Raw genomic sequence first — 14,465 nt, 5'->3', positions numbered from 1 at the left:
TCAGTGAGGGCAAGTAAGTAATTTCACAATTTTAATTTTTTGCTCTAACATCCATAGAGACTTAGGAAGCATTTGGGGATTTTGAGAGACTTTTTCAGAATTAATTGTCTTTTGTGGGAATTGTGTATAATTTTCTCCAAAAAAAATGAAAGCCCAAGACCAAGACAATACTGTGTAACTCATATATCACATGCTTCCCTTAAAATGAAGTTCCTATCGGATCATCATCCACCGTTCTCTTTTAATTCAAATAAGGTAAGGCAATTAAAAAAAGTACTACCATCCTTTGATCTTTTACATAAGATCCAGTTAACTAATTTAAAAATATTAATGAAGTTAAAAAATTATTTAATTACAGCATGTGTTACATAATCTTTATAAAATACTTAGATGTATCATTAAATCATATATTAATTTATAATTTAAGCAAATTAGTTTGAAAAAAATAACAAATATAAATACTTTAAAATGATTTTTTAATTTTCTTAATCTCTCCAAATTAGTTAACTGGAGTTTATATTAAGGGCCGAAGTTAGTATTTTGTATGATAGAAATTAGAAGCATGCATACAAACATCCCGAAGTTTAGTCAAACAATTTGTATAATATATGGACCAACCAAACTGGCTTAGCTTATGTTTTAATTTTTCTCTGTCGCACATTGCAAAACCTATCTTAATTTCTTAGCTTATCTGTTTATTATATAGTGCTGCTATCTCTCTATCTTCTTATGAGCTCAAAACCCCAAAAATTTCATTCATCTTCAACACGTTCAACTCAATTCTGTACATCAATAGTGGCATTCCCCAAACAATGATTTTTAATTAACTGTATATTTTTAAAATAGTTGGACTACACATTTAAATTTGCTGCTTACCACCATTATCAGATTCATGTGGCTTCAGGTCAGGAAACTTCAAAGAGGCTAAGGGTGTGTTTGGGTGACACCCCAAACCATGGTTTGGGGAATAAATTACCCAAACACCCCCTCCAAAAACCAAAACCATGGTTTTGACTCCAAAACCATGGTTTTGGAAAAAGCAAAATTTTTTTGCTTTTGGAAAAAAAAAGGGGAGTGTAAGGGCCTATATGATATGTATCTTGTTATTTTTTTTATAAACATATTTTTTTTATAAATATATTTAATCTTATATTTTATAAATATATATACACATTAATTATTTATTAATTATATTGTCTTATGTATTATTAATTATGTTGGTAAAAAACATATTATTAACAATTTTATTCCTTCAAATTAAAATATATCATAAAATCTATTTTTTCTGTAATTATCATATTAACTTATGTCTTTTTTTTAGTAATTTGTATATATAAAAATTGCTTCTGATAACAACTATCCAAACACTCTCACTTTTCAGAATCACTTTTTTACAAAATCTATTCTTCACAGAATCTATTTTTCCCAGAATCTATTCTCCAGAATCACTTTTTCGAACCACGATTTGGTTTCATCCAAACACACCCTAAGTATGAGAGAGTTTAGTATAGAATTTATTTAGATGGATTTTTATTTTTTCACCATTACAGTCTTACTTTTTAAGTTAACATTTCCTCAAAACAAATAAATATATAATTACACTGTTAAAGGAGGGGGAGGAGCTCAGGCTGCCCATAACCCACCCATCTATTTCCTCAACCTGCCCATTTAATTTTTGTAGGTTTTCATGCGTACCTGGAATGCAGAATGCAGATAAATACTCCTAGTACTTACACATAATCCGGTCACGTCGACTGAGTCAGATTTTTACAGCAAATGCAAAGAAAGAGAGGAGAGAGTCCTGTTTTTTTCTTGATGATACGATTAAGAAGAATACACCCACATATATCCTCACCCGTTTGCAAGTTTTTTTTCCACGTAGAAAAAGTGAAAAACTGTTCCCTTCATAATAATATTTCAAATAGATATAAAGTAGATATTTTATTAATATCCACTCTGATCTTTCAGTAAATCACAACTGAACCCAAACCCAAGCCACCAAGGGTAGATTTATTTTATTTTTTTACTCCAACATCTCCTACTCACACTTGATGGATTAGGTTTTGTGAATGATCCTATCTTCCTTCTTTTATACTTATCTTTACGTCGTCTTAGACGTCAAATTAAATTAAATTTAGAATGCAATAAGTGATGTAAACCAAAATCATTCTCTTATTGGAGCAAAAAATTAACTAGGTCCTAAGTTAACTAAAATAAAAATTGCTATTAAAAAAAGGGGTTTTTGGTTGATTTTTTTTAATGGAAAAACTACTTTGCAAATAAATTGACAAACAATTCTAAATACTTCTTTTTGGATTTTCTTTTATAAAAAGAGTGGAAAGGTAAATTAAAATTGAAAAATGAAAGATACTTGATGAAGGAGATAATAATTGAAATGAATTCCTTTTGAGAGCTTTAAACCGTGCCTTCTTTGCTTCAAAAGATTTATAGAGTCTTAATTTCCAATCAATCAATTAGCTTAAGCAACTACTTAAACCTAGATTAATTAACCTGTAACAAAAGCCCTTTTAACTAAAAGAGTTAAGAAGAGTTCAAAACAGAATCAACAACCTTCATTAAGCTCCATTGGAAGAGATTAATAACTGTGCATAATCAAAACTCGACAATCTGAACATCGCAAGAGTGAACAGCAACTCAACACAAAAAATTAACATTAAATTAATTAAATTCAATGTCAAACAACCAAGTCAAGCACTAAGCAATTCTAAACCAGGTACATAATTATCATTCTCAACATTCAAACCTAAAAACTACACTACAACGGTAATGTATCAATTTCAAAGTCACAATATAATCTTCTAACCAAGACTGACTAAAATGCAAAACTGAAATTGGAGATAAGAATACAAGTAAAACTCCCTAATTGATGCTCCAAGCTCTGGCATAGCTCACTGCTCCAAGAGGATTTCACGCCCAGCTGCTCACGGCGTAAAAGATTACTCCACCAAGCTCCTTTGATTTTGCCTTCATTGCAGCAGAGGGAAGAGGCGGACTGAGAGGCTCACGCAAGAAGAATGGAAGACGGAGGCATCGCGGCCTGGAGATGATCACTGATGATGGAGACTAAGTCGATGGCAGTGCTCACGGTGAAGGTGGGAGAAGGTAATGATTATGGAAGACTGGGGAAGGAAGGTTGCCGACGATTATGGGTGAGGAAGTCGCTGCGTTGATGGATTGAGGGAGGAATGCTATCATGGAGGTGCGTGGCCGTGTGGGTTCGATGGTTGAGGGTGGGAGATGGAAGATGGTGATACCGTGATAGTGGAGAATGGAGGACGCATTCTGCCTCTCCCTGTCCATCTCTTGGTTTTCGAATTGGTAAAGTTGAGTGGAGATAGTGAATCTCATCATACCCTCAGCAAAACAGTGTTTTCAACCCTAGTCCTCCTTATTTATTTACTCCTCTGGTCCTAATTATAAGGACCCAATTGACTTATTTGAGGAGATTAAGGAAGTAAGTTAAGTTGGTTATTTATAATAAATAAGTGTTGTTATTCCTAAAATATTCTTGCTAATTAAGTATATTGGCTAAAACTATCATTATTAGAAGGATTATCTTGGAAAAAAATGCATAAATATAAGAGAGAAAATGGATTGGGTCTTATAATTAGAACCAAATAAAAAGTCAAATTGGGTCTTATAATAAGGACCGGAGGAGTATTATTTTTTTTGAAATATGCTTGTCCTTCTTTGCAATTCTTTAGGCCCGTAATTGTCTTTTTCACTTTCAGCTTTTCATTTAATTTTCGTACAATGAAATCCAAGATAATATAATACCAAATATTCTAAAAATCAATCAGTTAAAACAAATCATAAAAATATGATATTTTCATCAAATTGTATTTAATTCAAATTAATCATAATAAATACAATTAAGCCCAATAAATGTGGTAAAATCCTCAAATAAGATATGAAAAATCATAATAAAATAAGGACTCATCAAATTCCCCCACACTTAACCTTTGTACTCCTAGGCAAAGATAAATCCAAATCAATGAAGTAAAGAATAAAGTGGGGTGAAAAGAATTAGCCAAATCTTAAGAGTTATCAACTATATTCTAATCAAGTTTAGCCCAACCATTAGCAATCAATCCATAAAACATTCCAATGCAAAGAGATTCAAGATTGGTATACAATTTAGCAAGGAAGAATGAGAATTAAAAAAACCACACAATGGATTAGTTTTTCGCTCAACTCACCTAGTGTTCAGGGTTCTTTCACTCAAGTCACTTGTTTAAATGCCCCACCATATGCTTGTAAAAACTCTACTTGAACCATTTAAACACAAATACATCAAGAATCAAAAGGACTTGCATGGCTTGTAACGTAAAATGGTGAGAGTGAAAGATGTACAAGGATGCATATGAAAGAAATGATTAGATGCACAAATCATTTGGAAGTGCCAATGCCTTTCACTTTGATCCTTGCATTGTTTCCCATATAGAGCCACATGCTTAGATGTGCCAATCGATGGTATTTCACAAAGAATCCACAATTCCTTATTACCTGGTCTGTTGAGCCTAAATCCAAAATCTAAGAAGAATAAACAAATTCTGTTAGAAAAGCGGTGCTTAAAATATAGGAAACACGTGAATTGACATTATTCACTAATACATTTTCCGGTTCATTTTGCTTGGTGTAATCCCGTGTGAAGTGGCTCATCTTCTGGCATGCATAACATTTGACCTTCTTTAGGTCAAGTTTCTTCTTCTTACCTCCTTTGTTGTCTTTTTTCTTGAATTGCTCCTTTTTTTTTTTTCTGAATTTGGAGTCACCTTTCTTTCCCTTCTTGTGGAACTTCTTGCCCTTCTTAAAATCGAGCTTTGAGTTAGAAGGTCCTACATCCTTAGTATACTAGACCTGGCTAGAGGATTTGCATGCCTCCAAGAGCTCATCTTCTAGTTCAATATGTTTAGCCACATCATTATGGGTAAGGTTAACCTTCATGTGTTTCCGGCTAGAAGGAAGCGACCTTATCACGGCTTGAACTTGCTGTTCATCGGTCAAGGTATGCCCATCCCCTTTGAGTTCTTGTATCATGTTAGACATCTCCCTTAGGTACTGCTTTACGAGAGTGTTTGCCTTAAGCTTATAGGTATCTAACTTAATCATTAACCTTCTAAACTTAATTGTGAACATCCCATCGAACTTGTCCTTTAGGTTTCGTCCACATGGCTTAACTAGTATCAAGCTCTTTAAACTCACACATGAGGTCATCAGCAATGATGCTCAATAGAGTGATTCTAGCAATGCTATATTCCCAGTTTCAGGTTCCTTCATCTCAGTCAAGGGCTCTAAAGCCTCTTGTTCCTCTAAAATGTATGGCACCTTTTAATGCCAGATATCCCAATTGTCTCTATCAAGTTTTTCACCCTTATTCAGTTCAGCTATGATGTTTTTGGTTGCCATTTTTAGTTCTATAACAAAGCTATTCCACATTAAAATATTATTCCCTACACAAGAACCAACAAATTTAAGGACATATAAATGATTATATACTCCTCCGGTCCTTAATATAGGACCTAATTCTTGAGTTGGTTTTGGTCCTAAATATAACACCCATTTCTCATATTTATCAATTTTCTCTAAATTACCCCTATGGATACTCTCTCAACCATAATCAAGTAGAAGAGGGAGAGGGGTATTAAGAAAGATGATTATGGTGTTTTAGGAAAAATGTGTCACTTTTCTTATAATTAACTAACTTACCTAACTTCCTTAATTTAATCAAATTAGTTAAATGGGTCTTATATTAAGGACCGGAGGAGTATATAGCATTAGCACAATATACAATGGCTTGTACTTATATTATCCTTGACAAGAAAATAATGACAATGATAGGTCCATGATCAGGAGAGAACATTTGTACCTCCCATCACACAAAGTCTAGCATCATCATTAGATTCTGTTAAGAATTTAAAATTTAAGTACTTTTCGGTAAAAAAATAACTTTGAGGAGATTTATCTCTTAAAAAACTCCCACTCAAGAAAGATATGTCAATAATTGCTAAAACATCAAACAAAAATTACATATAAGTCAAGTCATAACATTGAAAGCATTATAAAGAATTATGACTCTTCACACAGAAGCCAAAAAATAAAAAATCAAACGTCTTTGTAAAAATCGACAAGAGCCTTTCTAAGTTTGGGTAATTTGATGTGATTCTTAACCACTACATTTACAGTGCAAACCCAAGTGTCCTTCAGTTCCCATTTCTTTTTAACTCTAACTTCTTGACGAAACATCATCATGACATTAGCATAGAAGTTAATGCTTATAACATATCTTTTAAGAATTCTATTTATGTCCCCAACAATTTTAACTCCTTTTATGTCGAACTTCGCTCTCCTACTTCCCAAAATAGGAGTGAGAAGTTGATTTACTTTTTCGTCTTCTTCAAGAAGTCTATAAGGATAGGAAGTTGCTAACTTTGATCTGAAATATGTATAAATTTCTTGAAGTTCTTGCATGTGTTCCATGGGACCATGCTGAAGAAGATCTTCTTCCTCATCCTCCTCTGGATCCATCTCAAGATCCTCCTTAATATCCATCTCTAGGTCTTTCTCAGGGTCCATTTCTGGGTCTTCTTCAATGTCGATCTCCAGGTCTTCCTCAGGGTCAATATCCATTTCTAGATCTTCCTTAAGGTCCATCTCTAGATCCTCCTTGAGATCCATCTTAGGGTCCTCCTCTTATTCTATCTCTAGCTCCTCCTCGGATTCATCACTTAATGGTTTGTATTACGGAGGCTTATCATCCATATATTCTATACTAAACAAACCATAAGAATGAGTTTTAGTGTCAGATGAAGCCTCTTGCTTCGTTTTTATCTTAAAATTTTTTTTGAATTAATATTTAATATTTTAAGGAATATAAAATCATTATAAAGACACTGAAAAACTCAAAAATGAATCCCAGATTGCCTTTTGAAATAGACACATCATATATCATAGTCAAGATCATGAATTTAGGGATTTTTAGAGACAAACCGCACTTTAAACGGAGGTTTCACACGCCTCCACGCATCTCGAGAAGAATAAATCCTAAAAAATTAAAAAAATCTGGCGAAAACCACTCTCACCACCAGCGCGTAACTATGCAGGTTTTTTATGGCAACAAACACTGGACCGTTGGCCTCCCCGCGCCATCACCTTTCGAGTGTTGGTATCCATGTGGTGAATAGACCTACCATGTGGCGTCACGTGCCATGTAATAGTTCTGGCCTTTTTTTTTCTTTTAAATTTATTTATTTATGAATATTTATATTTTTTTTGTTCTTGGGCCTCTGTTTTTTTGTTTAAAAAATGACTTGGGCCTAACACAAAAAACAATTTATATTTGGGCCTAACAAATTACGGGCCTTTGTTTTTAAACCACTTAGCAAAATCCTACGTTTTGCTAAGTAGGAAAGGGAGACCCTTCCAAGCGAAACGATGTTATTTTGCCTAGAGGTTGTCTTCAAACTCTAACCGGGTTGTTCAGACCCAGTTGGCAAATAGGGTCGAGTCTGTCCAACCTGACACCTTCTCTCCATCGTAATTTCACCGTCCAACGTCCATTTTTTGTGTTCTATATATTGTTTTCTTCATTTTTGTGTCCTCTACACAATGGGATAGGTTTTGAAGAACTTAAAAACTTGATTTTGAAGAGAACAAATTTTGAAAAACATAAGCTTTAAATGTTCTAAAGCAGAAGAATGAGTCTTATGTTTCCAAGTTTAATTTCCGTTTTAAGGGTTTTCCCATCATTCAAAAACTGTTTTTTTGCACTTCTATTGTAGTTAACAATACATGTGTTAACAAAAAAATGAACAGAAGCAACCATAGTTGAGGGAAAACCATAACTCACCCACAGGAAATAACATATGCAAAAAGAAATTACAATAAGAAAAAGTAAAGAGAGGATTTGCTTAATATTTACAGAGAGTAAATCGCATCATAGTCAAATTAGAACTCAGAAACCAAGAGATATGGACAAGCATTAAGAAACAAATACAAGCCACAAGAAAAAAAACTCAAGCTCTGATACTAATGTGGGTTTTTGGGCATACTTGAAATTTGGACGAATACTCATGGTACCCACACGTAATCTGGTCACGCAGACGGAGTCAGATTTTTGATATACAGCAAATGCAGAAAAAGAGAGGAGAGAATGTTGTTTTTCCCCCCTTATGATACGGTTAAGAGGAATACACTCACATATATCGTCATCTGTTTGCAAGTTTTTCTCCATGTGAAAAAACTATTCCCTCTATAATAATATTTCAAATAAAATTGTTAATAATATTTTTTACCAACATAATTAATAATATATAAAATAATATAATTAATATGTATATTTATTTATAAAATATAAGATTAAATATGTTTATAAAAAATAATTGAGGAATGTTAAAATTATATTATCGTTAAGATTTACTCTATAAGCACAATCATACTCTCCCATTTGAGCCAAAAGTATAATAGATTCACTTTTTCTGAAACCATGGTTTTGAGCTCCAAACCATGGTTTTGACCCAAAACCATGGTTTTCTATGTTATCCAAACAAGTCTTTGAGGATACAAAGGAGCCTACACTGATTTTCCCATGCGGGGAAAACACCCTTGGGGACATTTGTACGGAAAGAGAATAAATGCATAAAACAAGTGCTTGTAAGGCGCGGTGCGGATATGAAGTTAGTTCTTAATTATAACAAAAGTAAATTACACCGAAGGCAAAACAAAAACAAAAATATCTAACATATATATTATGCTTCTGGACATTTAATATAGAATCTAATTTATGAGTTAATATTAGTTGTATACATAAAAACTATTTTACATATTTATTAATTTTTTTCAAATTAATCATATCGATATTCTCTCAACAATAATCAAGTATAAGAGAAAAATAAGGAATTAAGAAAGATAATTATAATATTTTAGGGGAAAAAAACATATCATCTTATCTAATTTAACAAACATCTTTATTTTACTTAAATTAGTTAATTAGGTTTTATATTAAAGATTAGAGGAGTATTATAAGCTTATAAATCCAGAAATTATTGTTTGGAAAAAAAACAAAAAGGAAAAAATCCAGACACTAGTATAGCTTTGAAACTTGACTATAAACAAATTTTCTTTCTTCTTCGTCCCTTCACCTGCTATCCCCTTTCAACTATTATAGCAACTTGACTATAAACAAATATGATCATACAAAATAATCCTTCATACACCACTCTTTCTCCTTGGACCCTTCACCTGCTAGTCCCTTTCAACAATTATAGCCCTAATTCCCTAAAACTTGACTATAAACAAATATTCTTTCTCCTTCGTCCCTTAGCAACTTGACTATAAACAAATATGATCATACAAAATAATCCTCCACACACCGCCCTTTCTCCTTGGACCTTTCACCTGCTGGTCCCTTTCAACAATTATAGCCTTGAAACTTGACTATAAACAAATTTTTTTTCTCCTTCGTCCCTTCACCTGCTATCCCCTTTCAACTATTATAGCAACTTGACTATAAACAAATATGATCATAAAAAGTAATCCTCCACAAACCGGTCTTTCTCCTTGGTCCCTTCAACTACCACCAAAAGAAAGTTGCTCTGAAGTTCAACTTTGAAGCTGAGGCAAAAGGCACACTTGAGCATTCATCCCTCGTTCGGCAAATGGAATCGCAGAGGCCAAATAATAACAGTGAGTGTTCTGTGAGATTCTATTCTTGAAAATTTTTGCTTCAATTGAGAATGTTTTGTTTGTTTCATTTGACATGGTTTTCTTAGGGTTTCGCTTACTCAAGTAGCAGGTGAGAGATTGATGCACAACTTGGGAATGTCATTCTCGCATTATGATATCTGAAATTCAACAGAAATTTCAATTTCAACCCCCCATTTTTATTTTGTTCCTTCTGTATTTAGAGACTTTTTGGCCATTAGAAGACTTTAAAGAATCCAAATCTCTGTCCATTATCCTTCACTAATTGCTCAAGAAAAGACACTCAATCACTCAAAGTCCCCCTGTATTATTGATGATGCTTCGTAAACCATCACTTTGGATTAAAGGTAAATATTTCTATGACGTTCATAATTTAATCCTTTCTTCGGTTTAAGGAGAAGACGGAATAATTTGGCTTCTACCCGAACTGGAAGAGGATAGATCAGAGCCCGTGCTCGAAATGAGACGTTATATAAAAATCAATGGAGAAGATAGTGGTCCAGGTAACACATTTCCTTGGTCTACCAGAATCAAAAACGCAGCAAGCTTGCTATAACAAGTCATTAATGTTTTCCATTTCTTAGACATTGAAATTCAAGCAAACGTGGGAGATTTTATTGTATGGAGTGTCTTCTTCTCACCCCCAAGCGGATCATCTAAATTTATCCGAGGTATGCCAGATTTCTTCATTGTTGTGCTCTGACATGAGTATCCCATTATTGTGTTTTGCCATTTTATATACAAAAAGGAATCTAAACTTTTGCCCCCATTATGATGGGCATTTAAACAGCACTGTCTCGAGCAGACATGCGCTTGAAGAATGTCTTCTCACTACCGAGTGAACCATCTACAGTAAATGTATTCCATCAGTGCCCTGAAGACGAAGACAAGGACAGAAAATTCCAAAAAATTGAAGATAAAAAAAAAGAGAAAGACAAGGACAAGGACAAGGCAAAGCGAGAGGAAAAGTACTATTATCCAATGCCACCTTTTGGCTCTGTTGACATGAGAATAAGGCAATATAGATCAGGATTTGAACAAGTATCCCGTTTGAAACATAAGTTAATGAAGCAAGAACATAGACCCGACAAGGTTTTCAATTTGCTAAAGGATGCATACGATTCAATGAACGCCAATGCCGGCTCTGGTCCCAACATATCTTTCACTGTATCTGATAATGCCATTTTTAAGCAACGTACCCCACTTGGCAATACAGTCTTGCACTTGGCAGCTGGTCACGGGAATGATGCAATGGTAGAAAAGGTAGCTCAACATGCTCCCCAACTTTTCACTGCTATTAACAACAACTGTGATACTGCACTTCATGTTGCTGCAAGAACGGGACATGGCTCTACCATTAAGTTAATCTTGAACGAGTTTTTGCTTTTTGCAAGACGTGAAACAAATGGTCATGGTGATCAATCCATTTTGGAAATGATGCTCATGGCATCACTAACTTTGTTTCGAAATAAGCAAGGGAACCCTTCCTCCATGAGGCCTTTATGACCAATAGCCATAATGGCGATGTGATTTTCAGAGCTTTTGAGGCTTCTTTCAATGCAGATGGCGGTTCAGACTTTGAGGCCGGCTTTAAGAGAATTATTCATCATTTAGCACCATTTGCAGTCAACATGGACGGGAAATCATTATTGTACTTGACCATTGAGGTTAACTGTAACCAAGTTGTTGATCAATTGATGGAGTTCTGCATTGAAGATGAGTCGGAGCTGCAAGGAAGATCACCCCTTCTTCCCACACTCATCAAGAAGAATTTAGGTAGCTCTTAAATTGACTCATTGCTTAAACTTTTGAGTATACGATTTATTTACTAGTAAACTCTCATTCTCCTTGTGAGATCAATGATACTATGGGAGAAAAGCACTAGAGTAAAGATAACAAGAGGCAAAATTAAGAGAAAATTGTGCTATGTCTATTCAATCAGCATATGAAGGCTTATAAACAATAGGATAAAAGTTTACATATGTTCTTTTAATTTTATACAAGGTTTCAATTTGGTCCCTTAACTTTAAAAAACCTGTTTTTGGTCTTTAAACCCTAAACTTGTAAATCTTAAATTATAAGTTTTTGTAATAATCATGGTTGTTTTAAAAATTAAACTTAATATATTAACATTTGAAAATATTTTTTCAACATGTAGTATCTGATGAATGTCATATCTTTGTTGATAGTTTTAAGGTTAAATAATTAAAAATATACCTTTTTAAAATTAAGAAATCAAACTGAAATCTTGTATAAAATTAAAAAGTTAAAAGTAGACTTTTACCTAAAAAATAGTAATGAGCCATCCTAATAAATACTATAATCTATAATAATTATAATAAATGTGATAGGTCAACCTAAACAAAATATAGGAGATTACAATTAATTGAAAATCATAAATCAATCATAATCTGATGACACTTAATCATATTAACACTCTCAAAACATTTATAATCATCAAGACAAAAGGAGACATTCCTACTTAATCAAGGAAAGGAGAGGAGACTTGTATATAAACACAATATTCTGTCTCTGTCTTTCTCTCACATATTCATTTACACAATGAATTTTCTTAATTTGAGCATATACAAAATTATGATTAATATACTTGTTTATAATAGATATGCTAGGAGTCATATTGAGGAAGAAACCAGATTGGATACACTTGAGAAATGAACAAGGATGGTTTCCACTTCATTCTGCAGCGCATTTGGGTTACCTTCAAGGTGTTTCCTACTTAGTGGAGAAATGTCCTTCTTGCGCCATGGAAAGGGACAACAAGGGCTACTTACCGATTCATTTAGCATGTGTTCATGGTCATGTCGAAATAGTTCAAAGGTTACTAGAAGAGTGCCCAGATCCCACAGAGATGCTAACTGAACTTGGCCAAAATTTGCTCCATCTTGCATGCAAATATGGAAATTATGAAGTAGTCAGGTACTTACTCAAACAACGTGAGCTTGAGACAATGATAAATCAAAAAGACGTAGACGGGAATACTCCCTTGCATTTAGCTACCAAATCCTGGCATCCCAAAATTGTGTATGCCATGACATGGGACAATAGAGTGGATCTTTCTTTACTTAACCGTGACAACCTAACGGCTCTAGACATCGTAGAAGTATATCAAGGCATGAGTGTTTGCCTTTCAGAGGCAAGTATCCATGCATAATTTGGCTGATTAGACTTCAATATTTTTCCTTTGTCAAAATTATGTTAATTCTTGAAGTCTCAATCATTTTCCCCCCTTTGTTAACCCCAGTCAAATTATGTATTTGCAGCGACTTACATGGAATGCATTGATATCTGCTGGAGCACCTCGAAGTTCTGTGAGATTTCATCCACACCTTAAGTCCCCTACTCCTACCACTGAACAATATAAAGATAGAATTGACACTTTGATAGTGGTTTCAACCCTTATAATAACAACATCATTTGCTGCTGGGTTTACCATCCCAGGTGATGTGGATCAAGGCATTCCCTTCTTGCTAAAACACCGTGTGTTCCATTTATTCATTCTCTCCCTCACAATTTCTGTGTTTGGTGCTATAAGTTCCACCATCATTCTCATGTGGGCTCGACTAGGGGATCTCCATCTGGCAGTTTTTGCTCTTACTTGTGCATTGCCTCTTCTAGGTCTATCCCTGACAGCACTATCTGTAGCATTTTTGGCTGGCATGTACCTTGTAGTTAGCAAACTTAGCTGGCTTGCCGCTATGTTTTTGCTGATTGGTGTGGTTTTGATCCTCGTGGTTGTATTCTTGTACTTGCTCCTTTTGTTACCTTCCTCTTCAACCTTGCCGTTCTTTCGATATATTTCCTATTATCCCTTTCTTTTCTTTGCCAATATAGCTCAAGGGAAAATGGATGCCAACAAGATGGGATCTAAAGCTATCGTTCGAGTGGTTTAACTTAACTATATATATATGTATGTTGTTATGAGTGCGATGAAGAATCATATCACAAGTTTCTATTTTTTTTCCTTTTCATCTGTTTGTCGACAAACTACGGAATGTATTATTCTTAGCTACACGTGTCGTTTATGCTACTTCTGGATATTCTCAAATTTGTATAATATTTTTCTTTAAGAAAACATGTTATTGTGCTTAAATTTATCCATTGCATTCCAAGAATTTTAATTTGACATATTTGTGAAAAATGAGCAGTTAGGGGACTTGTATTTTGGACCCTATAGTATTTCTGAAAAATGACTTATATTTAGAATGAATGATAATATTAATCGATAACAACATTTTTGTAGACATGTAATCAATGAGCTTAATTTGTCAATCTATCAGAGACATGGGAAAAATCCTAGATTGACCTTAAAAAATATATAAATATTAAGTATATTTTCCATATTTTGTTTCCACGTTAATTTGTAGGGGACTTTGGGCTTTCGAATTTTTTGTAATTCATCCTTGTCCTAAATTTTAAATCTTGGTATATAAATCCAAATAAAAGAATAAAAAAACTTGGGTGTGTGGAATATAAAATGGAGTGTAAATAAAAAAAATTCATATATACAAGAAAATTTGTCTAGAATTTTAAAGTTGATACTATTTGGAAAATATTGCTGTTAAACTCGACAAACTCAAATTTGACTTAATTAGATTATTATATTGTAAAAAAAATCCCTTCAGAAGAGGATCATCAAGCCATTCATGTCAGATTCACATGCCGCTATCATTTAAAAACAAAATCAGCATGTTGAAAAATTCATCTTAGTTGATTTGGGCTTA

General features: G+C 33.7%; 2 protein-coding genes across 2 annotated transcripts; both read left to right on the top strand.

The window, feature by feature from the left end:
• The first annotated feature begins 9,602 nt into the window (after positions 1–9,602).
• On the top strand, positions 9,603–13,481 carry LOC114716428 (uncharacterized). Its single transcript, XM_028901433.1, has 6 exons — positions 9,603–9,705; positions 10,119–10,226; positions 10,323–10,394; positions 10,514–11,499; positions 12,345–12,660; positions 13,005–13,481. The coding sequence occupies exons 1-4, from the start codon at positions 9,678–9,680 to the stop codon at positions 11,227–11,229; spliced, it is 924 nt and encodes a 307-aa protein (XP_028757266.1). The 5' UTR covers positions 9,603–9,677; the 3' UTR covers positions 11,230–11,499; positions 12,345–12,660; positions 13,005–13,481.
• Positions 11,355–13,634, top strand: LOC114716419 (protein ACCELERATED CELL DEATH 6-like). Its single transcript, XM_028901426.1, has 3 exons — positions 11,355–11,499; positions 12,345–12,877; positions 13,005–13,634. The coding sequence occupies exons 1-3, from the start codon at positions 11,355–11,357 to the stop codon at positions 13,632–13,634; spliced, it is 1,308 nt and encodes a 435-aa protein (XP_028757259.1).
• The last annotated feature ends 831 nt before the right edge of the window (positions 13,635–14,465 follow it).

The sequence above is a fragment of the Neltuma alba genome, unplaced genomic scaffold, assembly GCF_004799145.2.
Source record: "Neltuma alba isolate B1F8T4 unplaced genomic scaffold, ASM479914v2 tig00011656_pilon, whole genome shotgun sequence".
NCBI lineage: Eukaryota > Viridiplantae > Streptophyta > Magnoliopsida > Fabales > Fabaceae > Neltuma > Neltuma alba.
This window is presented reverse-complemented; position numbering and strand designations above follow the sequence as displayed.